The sequence below is a fragment of the Silurus aristotelis genome, assembly GCF_946808225.1.
Source record: "Silurus aristotelis genome assembly, chromosome: 2".
Classification (NCBI taxonomy): domain Eukaryota; kingdom Metazoa; phylum Chordata; class Actinopteri; order Siluriformes; family Siluridae; genus Silurus; species Silurus aristotelis.
The window spans coordinates 8,922,591-8,936,788 of NC_139575.1; the positions used below are offsets into that span (position 1 = coordinate 8,922,591).

General features: G+C 38.0%; 2 protein-coding genes across 4 annotated transcripts in view; one reads left to right on the forward strand and one right to left on the reverse strand.

The window, feature by feature from the left end:
• The window catches only part of ddr2a (discoidin domain receptor tyrosine kinase 2a), a 359,575-nt gene that overhangs the window by 147,540 nt on the left and 197,837 nt on the right, over positions 1-14,198 (forward strand). The gene's annotated exons all lie outside the window — the stretch shown is intronic.
• lrp8 (low density lipoprotein receptor-related protein 8, apolipoprotein e receptor) overlaps positions 11,508-14,198 on the reverse strand; it is a 180,830-nt gene continuing 178,139 nt past the window's right edge. The window contains exons 18-19 of one of the 3 annotated variants that reach the window (XM_083566146.1): positions 13,660-13,847; positions 11,508-12,011 (exon numbers count right to left, since the gene is read on the reverse strand). In XM_083566146.1, coding sequence (XP_083422272.1) covers positions 11,973-12,011; positions 13,660-13,847 — 227 coding nt within the window. In that variant the 3' untranslated portion in view covers positions 11,508-11,972. Of the gene's footprint in view, positions 12,012-12,296; positions 13,848-13,905; positions 14,169-14,198 lie in introns of those variants that run through there. The other 2 variants (XM_083566145.1, XR_014537519.1) reach the window with 2 other exon arrangements.

A 14,198-nucleotide genomic window follows, 5' to 3' on the forward strand; every position in this document is an offset into this window, starting at 1 on the left:
ACACTGACTGATATCTATTAAAATTATCATGAGCCCAAAAGCTTCTTTTCAGCTACAGTCAATAATAATAATACCTCCAATAAATCGCAGTTCAAAATCGTGACCCGAAAGAATTCACGGATTCTCATTTGGAACATAACTAACAGCAATTTGTGGATTATCTTAAAATTCTGCAGCGGGACCGAATGTTCAGGAACATTAGGAATAACATTTTAAACTATGTTTTCTCTAACACACATTACTCACACTAAAACACATTATTGTATTAAAGTGACATAATGTCTAGATGAATTCACTAAGGTACCATATGGGCTGCGGGGGTGCGTCCAAAATTCACAGATTTTTTTAACTCTTAGAATGTAACCCCCATGAGTTCTGGGAAAAAAAAACTGTAAAAAAAATAAATAAGGCCACAGGTGTTATTGTAATTTAGAGTCAGTAGATTTTTCCATCATTAATTATCATCAAAATGTTCTGAGTGTTGTTGAACTGATGTTAAACTGTATGTTCGTGCTAATTAGACATCACCAAGCAGCAAATAAGTTGAAAACAGAGTATGCGCTCTACACTGATTGGTTGCTTGCTGCGTGTTTGACCAGTTAAGTTTTTTATCCACTCGTAATTAAAAACGGAACGACTGATTTTACATAATAAATCTAATAGAAAACGGATGGAAAAAACTTGATTAAGTTGATTTTAAACAATGAAATACACTAGTGGTTAGTTTATTGACTCGTTCAATTCAATTTAATTTGTAGTTTGTTTATAATTTGTTCAATTATTTGTAGAGCACTTTTGACAATGGACATTGTCTCAAAGCAGCTTTACACAGATGAAATTAATAAGAATGAGTATAAGTTTGTCCCTAATGAGTGAGCCGGTGGTGACTGTGGCAAGGTTAACTCCCTGAGATGGCAGAAGGAAGAAACCTTGGGAGGAACCAGACTCAGGAGGGAAACCTTCCTCATCTATTTGGCACAGAATGTCCATTTATGTTCTCTCAACTTGTTTAACCAAACATCATGATGTAAAATGGATTAAGAGCTCAAAAAGTGTTGCCAAATCTACAGACAAAGTCAATAATCAGGCAACACTGCTAACAGGTCAGAACCAAGCAGTAGAGTGACCAAGAATGAGAAACAATAATCCTGATAGAAATAAGTCAGGATATAAAATAGTATCGTTTTTAGCAGATTATGCTCAGGACTGAATTAGTCCTGGTGGTCTAGTGGTTAGGATGCGGCGCGCTCACCGCTGCGGCCCGGGTTCGATCCCAGGTCAGGGAACCGACCCCAGCCACTCTTAGTGCCGGTCCCAAGCCTGGATAAATGGGAAGGGTTGTGTTAGGAATTGCATCCAATGTAAAAACATGTGCCAAATCAAACAGGCGGATAATCCGCTGTGGCGACCCCTAATGGGAGAAGCCGAAAGAAAGTTTATGCTCAGGACTGAATTAATAAACTCAGATGCAGATTTGAAGTAAAAAAAACTAAACACAACTTGCACACAATAAACGCTAAAAGCCTTTCAGTAACCAGTACAGAAGGGTCTCTGAACAGCAAACACACCTCCCTCTGGGAGCATACACTGAGGAATGAAGGTGAGGGATGAAAAACAGAATATAGTTTATAGTTTAAATAAATCAGGAAACTAGTATCGATGGTAACTAATTGTATACTTGGAGTAAGCCAACACCATGCAGTGAAAGTGTGTGTGTGAAGAGAGGTGGGAGAATAAAAGCCACAAGGATCATAAGAAACCTTAAATATTCATTCAACTCCAAGGCCATGAAAAACGGAAAGTAATATTTCAATGTGATGAAGATGAATGCACTGGTGACTGACACTCTGGATGTGTGATGACATGAAGTCTCCTGGGAGCACTAAAGGGCACTGTGCTGAAATGGGGTTGAGGGCAATGCATGTCCTAAACCTAGTTAAACCCACTGTAAAGTAACAGATGGCCAGATACATATTTAATAAATCTTTTATACGTGTATGTAAAACATAAGCATCAAAGTGTCCTTTTAGCCATGACCTGTCAATAATCTCACCTATCTACCCATGTACAGTTGTTTTACACTGTATGCAACATTTACTGTACTGTACTGTGCATTTAGGAATTATAAAGGTGTGAGTGACTCAAAGCCCAGACCTGAACTGTATACAATATCTGTAGAGAGACATGAAGACAGAAGTTCACAGACACTTTACCTCCAAGAGAAGATATTCCAGGAAAAATGACACACCCAAAATCCAGGTGTGTAAAGATAATGAAAGCATTTGAAAAATCCTTTTAAAGAAACCTAAAGAAATTTCTAAAAATGTGTTATTTAATTGTGGGTTATGGGGTACAGGGTGATGGTCAAAGAGAAGTAAATGTAATCAGTTTCAAATTAAATTTAATTAACATTAACATTTTATACAATAGTTCAAATCCTTACTATATATATATATATATATATATATATATATATAAACAGTAACTTCTTCCTCCTAAATCGGGCTATTTCGCACCTGGAAAAGGCTGGGAGCACAGTAAGAGTCGTGTTTTTTGACTTCTCTAGTGCTTTTAATATCATCCGAGCTATAGTCCTGAGGGATAAAATGGTGTACATGGGAGTGGACCATCATCTGTCTCCCTGGATAGTGGACTACCTCAAAGACCGACCACAGTATGTGAGGAATCGTGACTGTGAGTCTGACATGGTTGTCTGCACCACTGGAGCCCCTCAGGGAGCGGTTCTAGCCCCGTTTCTCTTCACCATCTACACTGCAGACTTCATGTTCAGCTCAGCAACCTGTCACCTGCAGAAGTTCTCTGATGACTCTGCCATCGTCGGTCTGATCACGGATGATGACAGGAAGTACAGAGGACTGATCCAGAACTTTGTGGACTGGTGCCAACAGGGCTGCCTTCAGATAAATGTGATCAGATAAACCAAAGAAATGGTGGTGGATTTCCGTAGGCACAAACAAACTTTATTACCACCAGTGAACATTCAGGGGAAGGACATTGTGAGAGCGAACTCTTACAAATACTTAGGTGTTCATCTGAACAGCAAACTGGACTGGACAGACAACACTGAGGTAATCTATTAGAAGGGACAGAGCAGACTCTTTCTTCTAAGGAGACTAAGGTCTTTTGGAGTTCAGGGAGAGCTACTGAAGACATTTGTTGACTCTGTGGTGGCCTCAGCCATATTCTATGGTGTGGTCTGCTGGTGCAGCAGCATCTCTAAGGCAGAAAGGAAGAGACTGGACAAGCTGATCAGGAAGGCCAGCTCAGTCCTGGGGATTCCTCTGGACACTGTACAGGAGGTGGGAGAACGGAGGATGATATCAAAACAGTATTGCTGGAGAACGTCTCACCCCCTGTATGAAACAGACAGAATGTTACATCCTAAGTGTCTGAAGGAGCGATACAGACGGTCTTTTCTCCCTGCTGCTATTAGACTTACAATCAAAGCTGCTCCCAGTAAACCAGTCACCATAATACACACTGTTATTACTGTTTAACTGCAATAATAACAATAACAAAGTATCTTAAACAACACATGTGCAATAACAGAAAATTTTAAACCGTGCAATATTACCTGTGTGCAATATGTCTGTTAGCATAACTACTTACTAGTGGTCTCTTTTTCCTTCTTTGTATTTATACATTGTGTTGTGTATATAATGTATACTACATTATGTCTTATTCTTTTATATATTTGCATTTCTTAGTCTTTTATATATTTAAAGAGATAATTTATAGATAAGTCACTCTGGATAAGTAAAATGCCAATTGTACTTTCTGAACCCACAGTGTAAACTATAGATCTTTCACTGCTAATTCAGAAGTATTGTATTTGTCAGAGCCTAAAGAAATGCAATATTACATGTCACAGTGTTGCTTTTGTGTGCTTCTTTTGTGCTCCTTCTGCTGTCCTGCTATTGGAGAAAACATAATTAAATAATGTTGAACAACTGACCAATCAGTAGACCAGAGCCTGAACATCAGAGGTGGGGCCTATTCTTTGATAAGAAGCTGATTTAAACCCTTGGATCTTTGCTATCCAGGTTTTTCTTGTGCTAGCCCCCTTGTCACCACCTTAAAAGAAACTAACAACAGTCTGCACTTATCTTATATTTTATTATATACACACATGCAGTGCACAGACGCGAGTGAAAGATCTTTCTGGAGAGAAAAGGAATCAACTAGGTCTTGGTCCTCATCCTCCTACTCAGATGTTTCTGCAGACACGTGTGTAGCTGAGGAAGTGAATAACTAATTACTGTAATTACTGAATTTATTTATACTGAATGATGGGCCTGGACACTTCATCTAGCACAGAATACAGCAACCAGGAAAAAACTACCAGAACATATTATACCTTACTCAAGCAAAGTGTCTATCAAGTTCTGCCCTCACTATGAAATCTTGCTTATGAATCACTACTGAAAACTATGCTTGAAGCTCTGACTGGTTTAAAGCTCCTAATGATTTAGATTCTGGATTCTGCTGATCTCATGTCGCAGTATAGCCCATCGCAAGCAGTGTGCTCAGAAGAGGCAGGGTGATGATTTTAAGGTTCATCACATAATCAGCACATATTTTTTTTTTTCACCCTTGGAATAGTGTTTCAAAATATATAAGGGACATTTGTTTGTTTATAAATCTAGATTAAAATATACCAGATTACTCGAGTCTAATTCCACTTATTGAGTTACTTTTCCAAACAAAATAGTTTTCAACATTGAATACAAAGCAAACCGGAATGCACAAAAAATGCACATAAATGCATGGAAAACATTTTATGAGGTTGATACTGTGATTCTGCTAAAGATTATGCATGCAGTGCAGCTGTGGCTGCAGTGAAAGGAGATTGTGTTTGCTATAGTAATGCCATTCATTCTCAATGTATGAGATTCCTGTGATGCAGCGCTCTGTTATCCTGCATTTCTGTATAATATTTATGGTTTCTATTGGCATCATAATGATTGTATTAAGAGGTTGATTGATCCAGGAAGGACAACACTGAAGGCCAAGGTGTGAATGCACATCTCACCACTGTATTACACAATATGCAGAAATCACATTACACCAAATTCAAACATTAAAATGAAAAAGACCCTCTTTCTGTGTGCCTGTTGTTGTCATGTATCCTATTTGCTGTCTGCATGTTGTTATCTGTACTGGATATACTCCAAGAATTTCTTTTGCTTTTGTAAACTCTGTATTCTGAAAGCATACGGCTGCTTTAAAGCTGGTTTTGATGCAACAATAGTAGGCGTATTAGCAGTCGGATTTTTAGCATAATTAGTATTAATAATATGCTAAATGACACTGTTGAAACTGTATTGCGTCAGTAGAGTGGTATTATTAGTTTCCTTTTTTTGAACAATGCCAGACAATATAAAATGACATGAGCACATGACCCTGTCTTATCCTTCTTACTGTAATGAGAAAGAGAGATGAGAGGCTTAACAACAAAGGGGACTCGCCTCCTCATAACTGCCATGGCAACCCTATGAATATCACACACGCTGAACAACTTAGCGGCTGACACATACATACACACACACACACACACCCCCCGAAAGAGAGAGTGAAAGAGAGAGAGAGATAAAGAGAAAGAGACTAGGGTCTTGCTCATTCAGCACACACACACACACACACACACACACACACACACACACACACACACACACATTAAGCAAATTAGAGTGGTGCGTGACAGGAGATTTTCCTGTCAATTCCAGACAAAGAGCCACCATCATCACGAGAACTCCAGACACAACAAAAAGGGGGAGGCTCACAGCCAGCCACACATAACCAATAAACTGGCTTTCCAACCAATAATTTGGTTTTGACACAAATAGGCTATTGTAATTTTGACCAGCTTAATGCTGAATGACAAAAACAAGACAAACACATTTTTTTTTTTTAACAATTTAATATATCAATATATAGAGATATTTATCAACAGCTCGATTTTCATAGAAACGTGAGACCATTTTGGCATACGGTACAGATATCCCATGTAAGTACAGTGTTGCTAGGTTAACCCCAATACCCTACACCCCACAAATCCCTACACACAGGAGGAAGGGATAAAAAGAGAAAAAAAAAAAAACTATTAAAAAATATACACAAACAAGGCACCAATAAATTAAACTCAATCAACTCTTTCAACACAAACTATTATAGAGAATTAAATACACCATCAATGCCTACGTCTGCAATGATTTACTGTTAATTAAATTATAATAAAAAGAAAAAAGGAAAGAAAAAAAAACACTTTGGCTGATTAATTTTTAGTTACAATCAAGTAGTAAAGAAATCCAGTGCTTTTACTGTACAAATAAATTCAGATATGGTCTACACTCTTTCATCTGCTTCCAAGAGACTAATATAGACATCTTTTTACAGAAATGTTTAAAACATTATCAAAAGTTCTGCTGTATGAAAAGGTATTTACAAATCTTGATTCGAGCCCGGTGGACAGACCACCCGCCCCCACGTCTCTTCCCCCTATGTAATCATTTACACAGTGCAGAAGGCTTCTCGAAAAGTTTGTGCAACAAACAGTGTAGAAAACTTTTTTTTTTTTTTTTTTTTTTTGTTAGGAACACGTTAAAGAAACGGTTCCCTGAGAGAAAATATCGGCTTCCTGATACTGTACATCAACATTGAAAGAAAATGGAAAAAAAAAAAAAAAAGATGAGTCTGGACATTTGTTCAAGTAGTACACGATCTCACGAGGGAAATCAAAATGGAGTTCATTATATTCACAGATCACAACAAACTGGTGAGAGTGAGCCAGTGTACAGGCAGGCCAGTAGTCCTGCCCTCTCGGAGGGGTCAGTAGGGGCGCTTAGCTTTGAGTGCACTGACGGCAGGATGAAACTGTACGGTTCCACGACAGATTCCGACTCCTTCTTCTGCTTCGCCCAGCGTGTTTTCCATATGAGGGAAAAGATAGCCCTTTCACAACCAACCATTCTGGGATGAGTTCAAAGTGATCATGGGTTAAAAACTGATGTTAGTGGTGAGACATGCGATGTGAGACATTGATATGATATGAAGAGAAAGAGAGGAAGGAGCAGCACAATGCAACCCTGCACTGCACTGCAGGAAGGCAGTGATTACCTTCAGATATGCATAGAATAAGTATACAGAAATCAGTGACATCTACTGCAAGGTTGGGAGTTAGTCAACTAATCAATGCTTGGTGAAGAATTTAATACATGCACAAAAGAAATAAGTATCTGTCTATCACGTGCCACATACCTACTAAACTCAAAGCATCTAAATATCCTGTTAAAAGAAGACTAGCGACCTCTAGGATGCAGTAATGCTCTAGAGGCTACGCACAAATATACGCAGAGCTCTCGTCTTGAAACTGTAAAAACCATGAATCACTAGGTACATGTAGAAAAAACACCAGCATGTCCAGACCTAATCTGGAGATAGACAAGTAAAAAAGGTACCCTGTATTGCTTGTGTAAGATTGATAAAAACCTTACGTTCTAAGTCGTTCTAATCGTAGGACATATTGTCAAAAACACCTAGTGGAAGTCAAGAAAATCAAGGAGAGTAAAGACAGTGTTAAAAAAAATAAAAATACACCACCACTTAATTGCTTTCAGTGTTAAATGTCTGCAGTGCAAACAAAACATGTCGACATGAATCAAATCTTTCTGAAGTAAAGCAGAGTTTTTCCAGAGTTCCTACTTGAGGATTAGCTTTTGTGCTCCCTAATACAAACAAAAAATCTCTTTAAGGATCTCTATCCAAGAGAAACAATGCATGTAATGTTCAGCTGTAAAGACAGGATTCCACACTAACCCTTAAAAAAAAAAACATTTTCTAGAGCAATACTAACTGATAAACTAACTAGCATAACAGCTAGTCTTAGCCACTCCAGATCCAATGCTGCTAGCCTTATTTATTACATTATATATGTTTACCACAGCACCCTAGTCAGGTTATTTAGATTTATTTAGCTGATCAAATTTTGATTTAGAAAACATTTTTTTAATAATCTAAATGAAGTAAGGAAGCTTGATCAGTGAATGGTGGAATGTGATAATTTGTGTAAGCAATACATTTATTCCATTTTTCACAATCCTCACAGCAGAAAGTGAGAGTATTGTCTGGAATTTAATTCTTCATCAGTTCATCTACTCCGAGATTCTTGACAGATCGCTAATCCATGTTTTGGGCTTTTGCCTCCCTCTAGTGTGTGTCGTCCCTGCGATTGTTCGCCTCAGCCATTTGGTTAATAGGCACGAATTCCTCCTGTAATAAAACCTCATGACTTCATTCTGTATTTCTTATTCATGCTCATCTGGCTTCGAATCTCTGACGTCAAACAGGCTAAGACAAAAATAAAACAGAAATGAATATCGAGCTATTTCTGTATGAACAACTCGTCTCTCTTGGCTACAGGACTTCATTACATTTTAACCTGTGTCATGCAGGGACGAGTGTTACGGAAATAACGAGTGCTCATTAATCTTGTAGACCGGACCCGGATATGTGCTTAAAGCACACGCGCTCAGATAGAATTTACCATTTTCTACTGCCATGTCAAAAACCATCTCATGAATATTCGATAGTGTCCCACGATTTACAATTAATCTCTCAGATATTAACAGTCAGTTTGGGTAAAAGTGCAGTGTCAGGTTCAGCGAAAAGGGGTTTAAGGATATTGTGTGGATCTGTTTGTGTTTTAAAATGAAAAATTATGCTTATATCATTATATATATATACACACACACACACACACACACACACACACACACACACACACACACACACACACACACACACATATATACGTATGTATATAGTGAGGAGACCTGAGGTGCAGTCATCCCAAAGGTGCTCAGTAGGGTTGAGATCAGAGCTGAAAAGCAGACCACTTAAGATCTTTCACTCCAACGTATGTAAATCATATCTCTATAGAGCTTTGTGCACAGGGGCATTGAAATGCTGGAACAGGTTTAGATCTCCTGGTTCAAGTGAAGAGAAAAGTTTATGCAATGCAAAGACATCATATAAAATGGTTTTGCTGAATACATGACATTAGCAGAATCATATCTGAATTTGAAACATGGGTAAACTGGTAAAAAATAATTACAAATGTCAATGTTGTATTTAAAATAATTCTACTTTAAAATGATTATAATTTGATTTAAGTTGATTAAAAAAATCTCCTATTAGTTTGGAAAATAAGAAAATTCAATGTCATCATTGGTTTAAAATCTGATTAAAAAGTATGTATCTTTGACCAATTGAAAAATATTTCATTATTTTTGTTCCGTCAGAGATCAAAGACAAACACAGCATAAATGAAAACCTCAGAAATGGTATTTATTTTCAAAAATGACCTTAAATAACATAAATGACATACCTCCATCCTGTTCAGTTTCTTTACTGTCAGTTGTTGGGATGTCTGAATGCTGTAGCATTAACTTTCCCTTCATTTGAACTAGGAAACCCAAACATGTTCCAGCATGACAACACCATCTAATCTAACAGAATTTAATGAACATATGGTTTACATGGCTTGGAGTGGAAGATCTTGGGTGGCCTGCTATAAGAGCTCTGACACAGTACATATATACAAATAAACGCTGGACTTATTGTGACAAATTCTCAGTTCCTATTAAACTTTCTCTTGACCTGAACTACTCAGTGAAACTAAAGCTGTGCTGTTATGTTTCTACTCTGAGAACAAAATATATGTCCCGACCAACAACAATAAAAAAAAAAGATAAAAAAAAAAGAAAACAGCCTTTCCTTGTTTTTAGAGTGGTATCGTAAAAAGTTAAGTATGTAGGCATGTCTTTTGCTTAGAAAATGTGCATATTGTGTACCTTCATCACTTTACTTTTTAAAAATGATTTACTCTGCATTTATGCACCTTAAATGAAATAATATCTATGTTTCCAAGTGAAAGACACAAGCTACAGGTACAAAAGATCAGCAACGCTGTGTAATAGGTAACGCTAAATGTGATCTTTTCCTTTTTATCTGTTGAGCTTTGATATTTTGAGTCGAAAGTTATATCCATGAAAATGTATCCTTGGCCATGTGTGCTGATGATGTGACTAACCCTTCTAGTGAAGTGAATGTTTTGAATGAGGTAGTGGAAACACAGAGAAGTAGAGTGATATTCACATAGTGAAATATCCTGCTGCTGTTAAAGAAAACAAAGGCCATTCAAGCACTGGACTAACCTTTTTATAATATTCCTATACCACAGCGACTTGCCAATCTTTTTTTTTAATTGATTCATTTATAACCCAGATTTTATGTTTTTTAACTATTATAGTTACGATTAATGTTAAAGAACATCTGGGAATGACAATGGATTTTGCACTTTCTGGTTTCTCCATAAGAGATTTTAACTTAAACATGAAGACAATTCTTTGCAAACAAAGCAAAGCAAACAATTGTATATAGTTAGATTGATCAGATTTAAATCTGTGAAGTAAAAGTAACAAAATTAACTCATGTGCTAGCTAAATTACTAAACTTTATAAAGCACTGACATTCTATAATATGCTATTAAACGCTATTCTCTTACTTTTTTATTTATTTAAAATTCCCCCATAAATTCAATGCTTTTTTCATTAGGGTTAGATAATGTTGAGAAAAATTAGAGTCGCACATTTCCTGTACATGAGCTGTACCATATTTAACATATTAGAAAATATTGTTACAGTCATATATCATATATAAATATTCACATAAAAATCAATAGAAAAAACTTTCGATTTGACAATTTACCCGAGCTGTGGTATAACGGATTAGAAAAAATCGTACTTGGCTATTGCGTGTGTCATAACGCATGCCGCATGTACTTGAAATTCCAGCACTTTGTGTATATGACACCTTGAGAGCAGAGTATGCTTTAGGAGAAAGGACCAGGGAAGTGTACTTTTGTCTGTGTATGTTGATGATTAGACTGGGAAGAGCGACATGTTTTGGCTAATGGAAGCTCTGTTATGGGTTTTCTAAAGACACGTTTACAAAACCAACCTCAAATCCGAAACTCCTTAGATCCTTTACCCTCTCTCTGAATCTATTATGTAGGGAAGACATCTATCCAAATGCAGCTGTTGTGCTGCTAGAAGACTGCTGCAAGACATCACATGGCCATTTGTCTTATCTATATGTCTTCCTTTCGAATTTAATGTAGGACCTGCCTGCAGACATCCCATAATATACGGTGGTGTTGCATAAAAAGATTTGCAGTGTTGCAGTGTTAAATGAATTATTTGTTCACCATCTCCAAAAACAGTCTTCATCTTAAAATGGTCCAATGCTAACCAAGCAGTTTAGCCAGAGTCTGTGTTGTCATACACACACACACTCACACGCTCTCACACGCTCTCACACGCTCTCACACGCTCTCACACGCTCTCACACGCTCTCACACACTCTCACACACTCTCACACACTCTCACACACTCTCACACGCTCACACACGCTCACACACGCTCACACACGCTCACACACACACACACACACACACACACACACACACACACACACACACACACACACACACACACACACACACACACACACACACACACTTCTGCTCCCGCAGCCCACACACTTTGCAAGTTTAAAGCAAAAATCTCATCTAATGAAGCAGCGCTGTATAAAGTTAGTCATAATTAAAGGGGAATAATTATTAGTGCTCCCGCTGGACATGCAGTAATACAGAGAGGAGCCTGAAGACCTACAGGTTAGTGTTAGTCTCTAATCAGGGAGAGGAGCTACACAGCCTCTAAAGAACAAATCCACACCACAGAGAGCATGTATTTTGTGTGTGTGTGTGTCCTTCTCTCTCTCTCTCTCTCTCTTGTTGTGCAGTGCTGCAGTTTCCCCACCAGACCTAGGGCCCCAAACAAGTGGATGGATGGACACAGGGATGGAGGGAGGGAGGGGAGGAGAAAACAACCTCAGGGTAATTCGTCATCTTCAACACTGAGTGCCACGCGCTGCACAGAGCACATGAAAAACAAACAGAAAACATGGTTACATACACTGCTGGAGGGACGGAGGGATGGAAAATAAGGAAGAAAAAGAAGAAAGAAAGAAAGAAAGAAAGAAAGAAAGAAAGAAAGAAAGAAAGAAAGAAAGAAAGAAAGAAAGAAAGAAAGAAAGAAAGAAAGAAAGAAAGAAAGAAAGAAAGAAAGAAAGAAAGAGAAAGAAAGAAAGTAAGAAAGAAAAATGGAATGAAAGTAAAAAAGAAATAGTAAGAGAGAGCAGACAGACAGAAAAAAAATAAAATACGAAGGAAGGAAGAAAAAAAGAAATGAAGAATGAAAGTAAGAAAGAAAGAGAAAGAGAGAGAAACTCCTGACATCTCACCTATTTGCATCTACAGTAAAAATGAATGCAGCTTAAATCCACACACACACACACACACACACACACACACACACACACACACACACACACACACACACACACACACACACACACACACACAGAGCGAAACATTAAAGAATTTTACATTGTGACTCCTTTGAAAAGATTGTCCATCAATTAAAGTGCTAATTACCTATCCCTAACTCAGCTGTAGTGAAAAAATAATACAACTCAAGGGCACTATGCGGTCACTACCTTATACTTACTAAACATCACACAATACATTATGCGTGTTTCCATGGCAGGAACCTTCTCAGGAACAAGCAGGAACTTTGGATGCATTGCCAGTGCACAAACCAGAGCTGATTCTCTACTTGTCTGAGAAAGACCAGGCATCATACTCGTCATGTTTAAAACCGTTATGTAGATGGATTTGCATTTTCACTCCACTGTTAAATAGTAGTAAAAATCTAAATATTGAGATGCAGACATCTGCTGTGACAAATCTTCCAGTATTTATGAAAGAAATCAGACAAGAGATCGGCTTTTATTTTCTAATAGCTTATGCATATTTGTGGTTTCACCTGAATGTACTGGAGACAATACAAAATCACTGCTGGAGTCCAAATTCATTTTCTCACCATCCAACTTAATCAGTAAATAGGTTTACTGTATAAAAGTATAAAATCTTAAAGACGCAAGATGACCAATAGAGTTGAACACCTGATTTTAAACGAAATAAAAAATATAGTAGGATTGATTTTTTGTGCATTTTCATAGACAAAACTGACTCAAATGTTTAAAAGGAAGTTAAACAAAAAAACCATAATTGTATCACTAAAAGCAAAACACTTTTTCTCATACAGGAGGCTTTCAAAAATGCTGTAGTTCCTCAGAAGGTTCCAGAACCTCAGTGGAAACATGCCTATAAACAAACAGAAACTAAATGTGATGCTTTTTATAGATGAACATGGAAAATTCCATACAAAATGTATGTGGTGAATTTAAAATAGAAAAAAAAAATCACGACTGATGTGGTGAATGATGTTTGGGTGGAACTTTTAGAGTGTACGTTTAGTACTGCAGCATTGTCTCCTCTAACGTCAGGGCATACTTCGCTCGGCCATAATTTATTTTAACCCGCTGTGAAGTGCTTTTCAGTTTTCACTTTGTGCTAGTCAGCATGGGCGCCCCTGAGTACCAGTGAGCGGCCGGGTCAGGGATGCCGCCTGCTAAAGGGAGAGCTATGAATGGCTGCCTGACTCCTCCACTCACAGCTGGGTAGATGTGGCCGATCTGTTCGCTGTGTCCGATGTGGATCTCATCGTCGTCTTCCTCGGTGGTCTTGCGGTACACTGGGTTGTCGAAGTTCATGCTCTTGGTGTTGCGCCGCCTCCAGTTGCGCCAGACCAGGTAGCCTCCGGTGCACGCCAGGGTGAGGACCACTGTGGCAAGGATAGGAACTGCATGCGTTTAACACACAGCCGACATACGGCGGGAGCGTTAACACAGCCAGAGCACACAGGCCAGCGCTTCATGACACACACAAACACAGTCCAGAGCAGCAGCTCGGCACATCTGGCTCAAACTTTTGGACTTTGAATGCTGCACTGGGAAAAAAACTTATATACTACAAACATTTAAATAGACAATATAAAAATAGAACTAGAGATTATTAGGTAATTTTCTAGCATAAAAAAAAGAAAGAAATGTGCTTTATGCTTGTCACACTTGTTTTACACATGGTTGAGTTCTTTCTTCGCATATCCCAGCGATGTAAGAAGCTGGGGTCAGAGTATAGAGTCAACCATGAT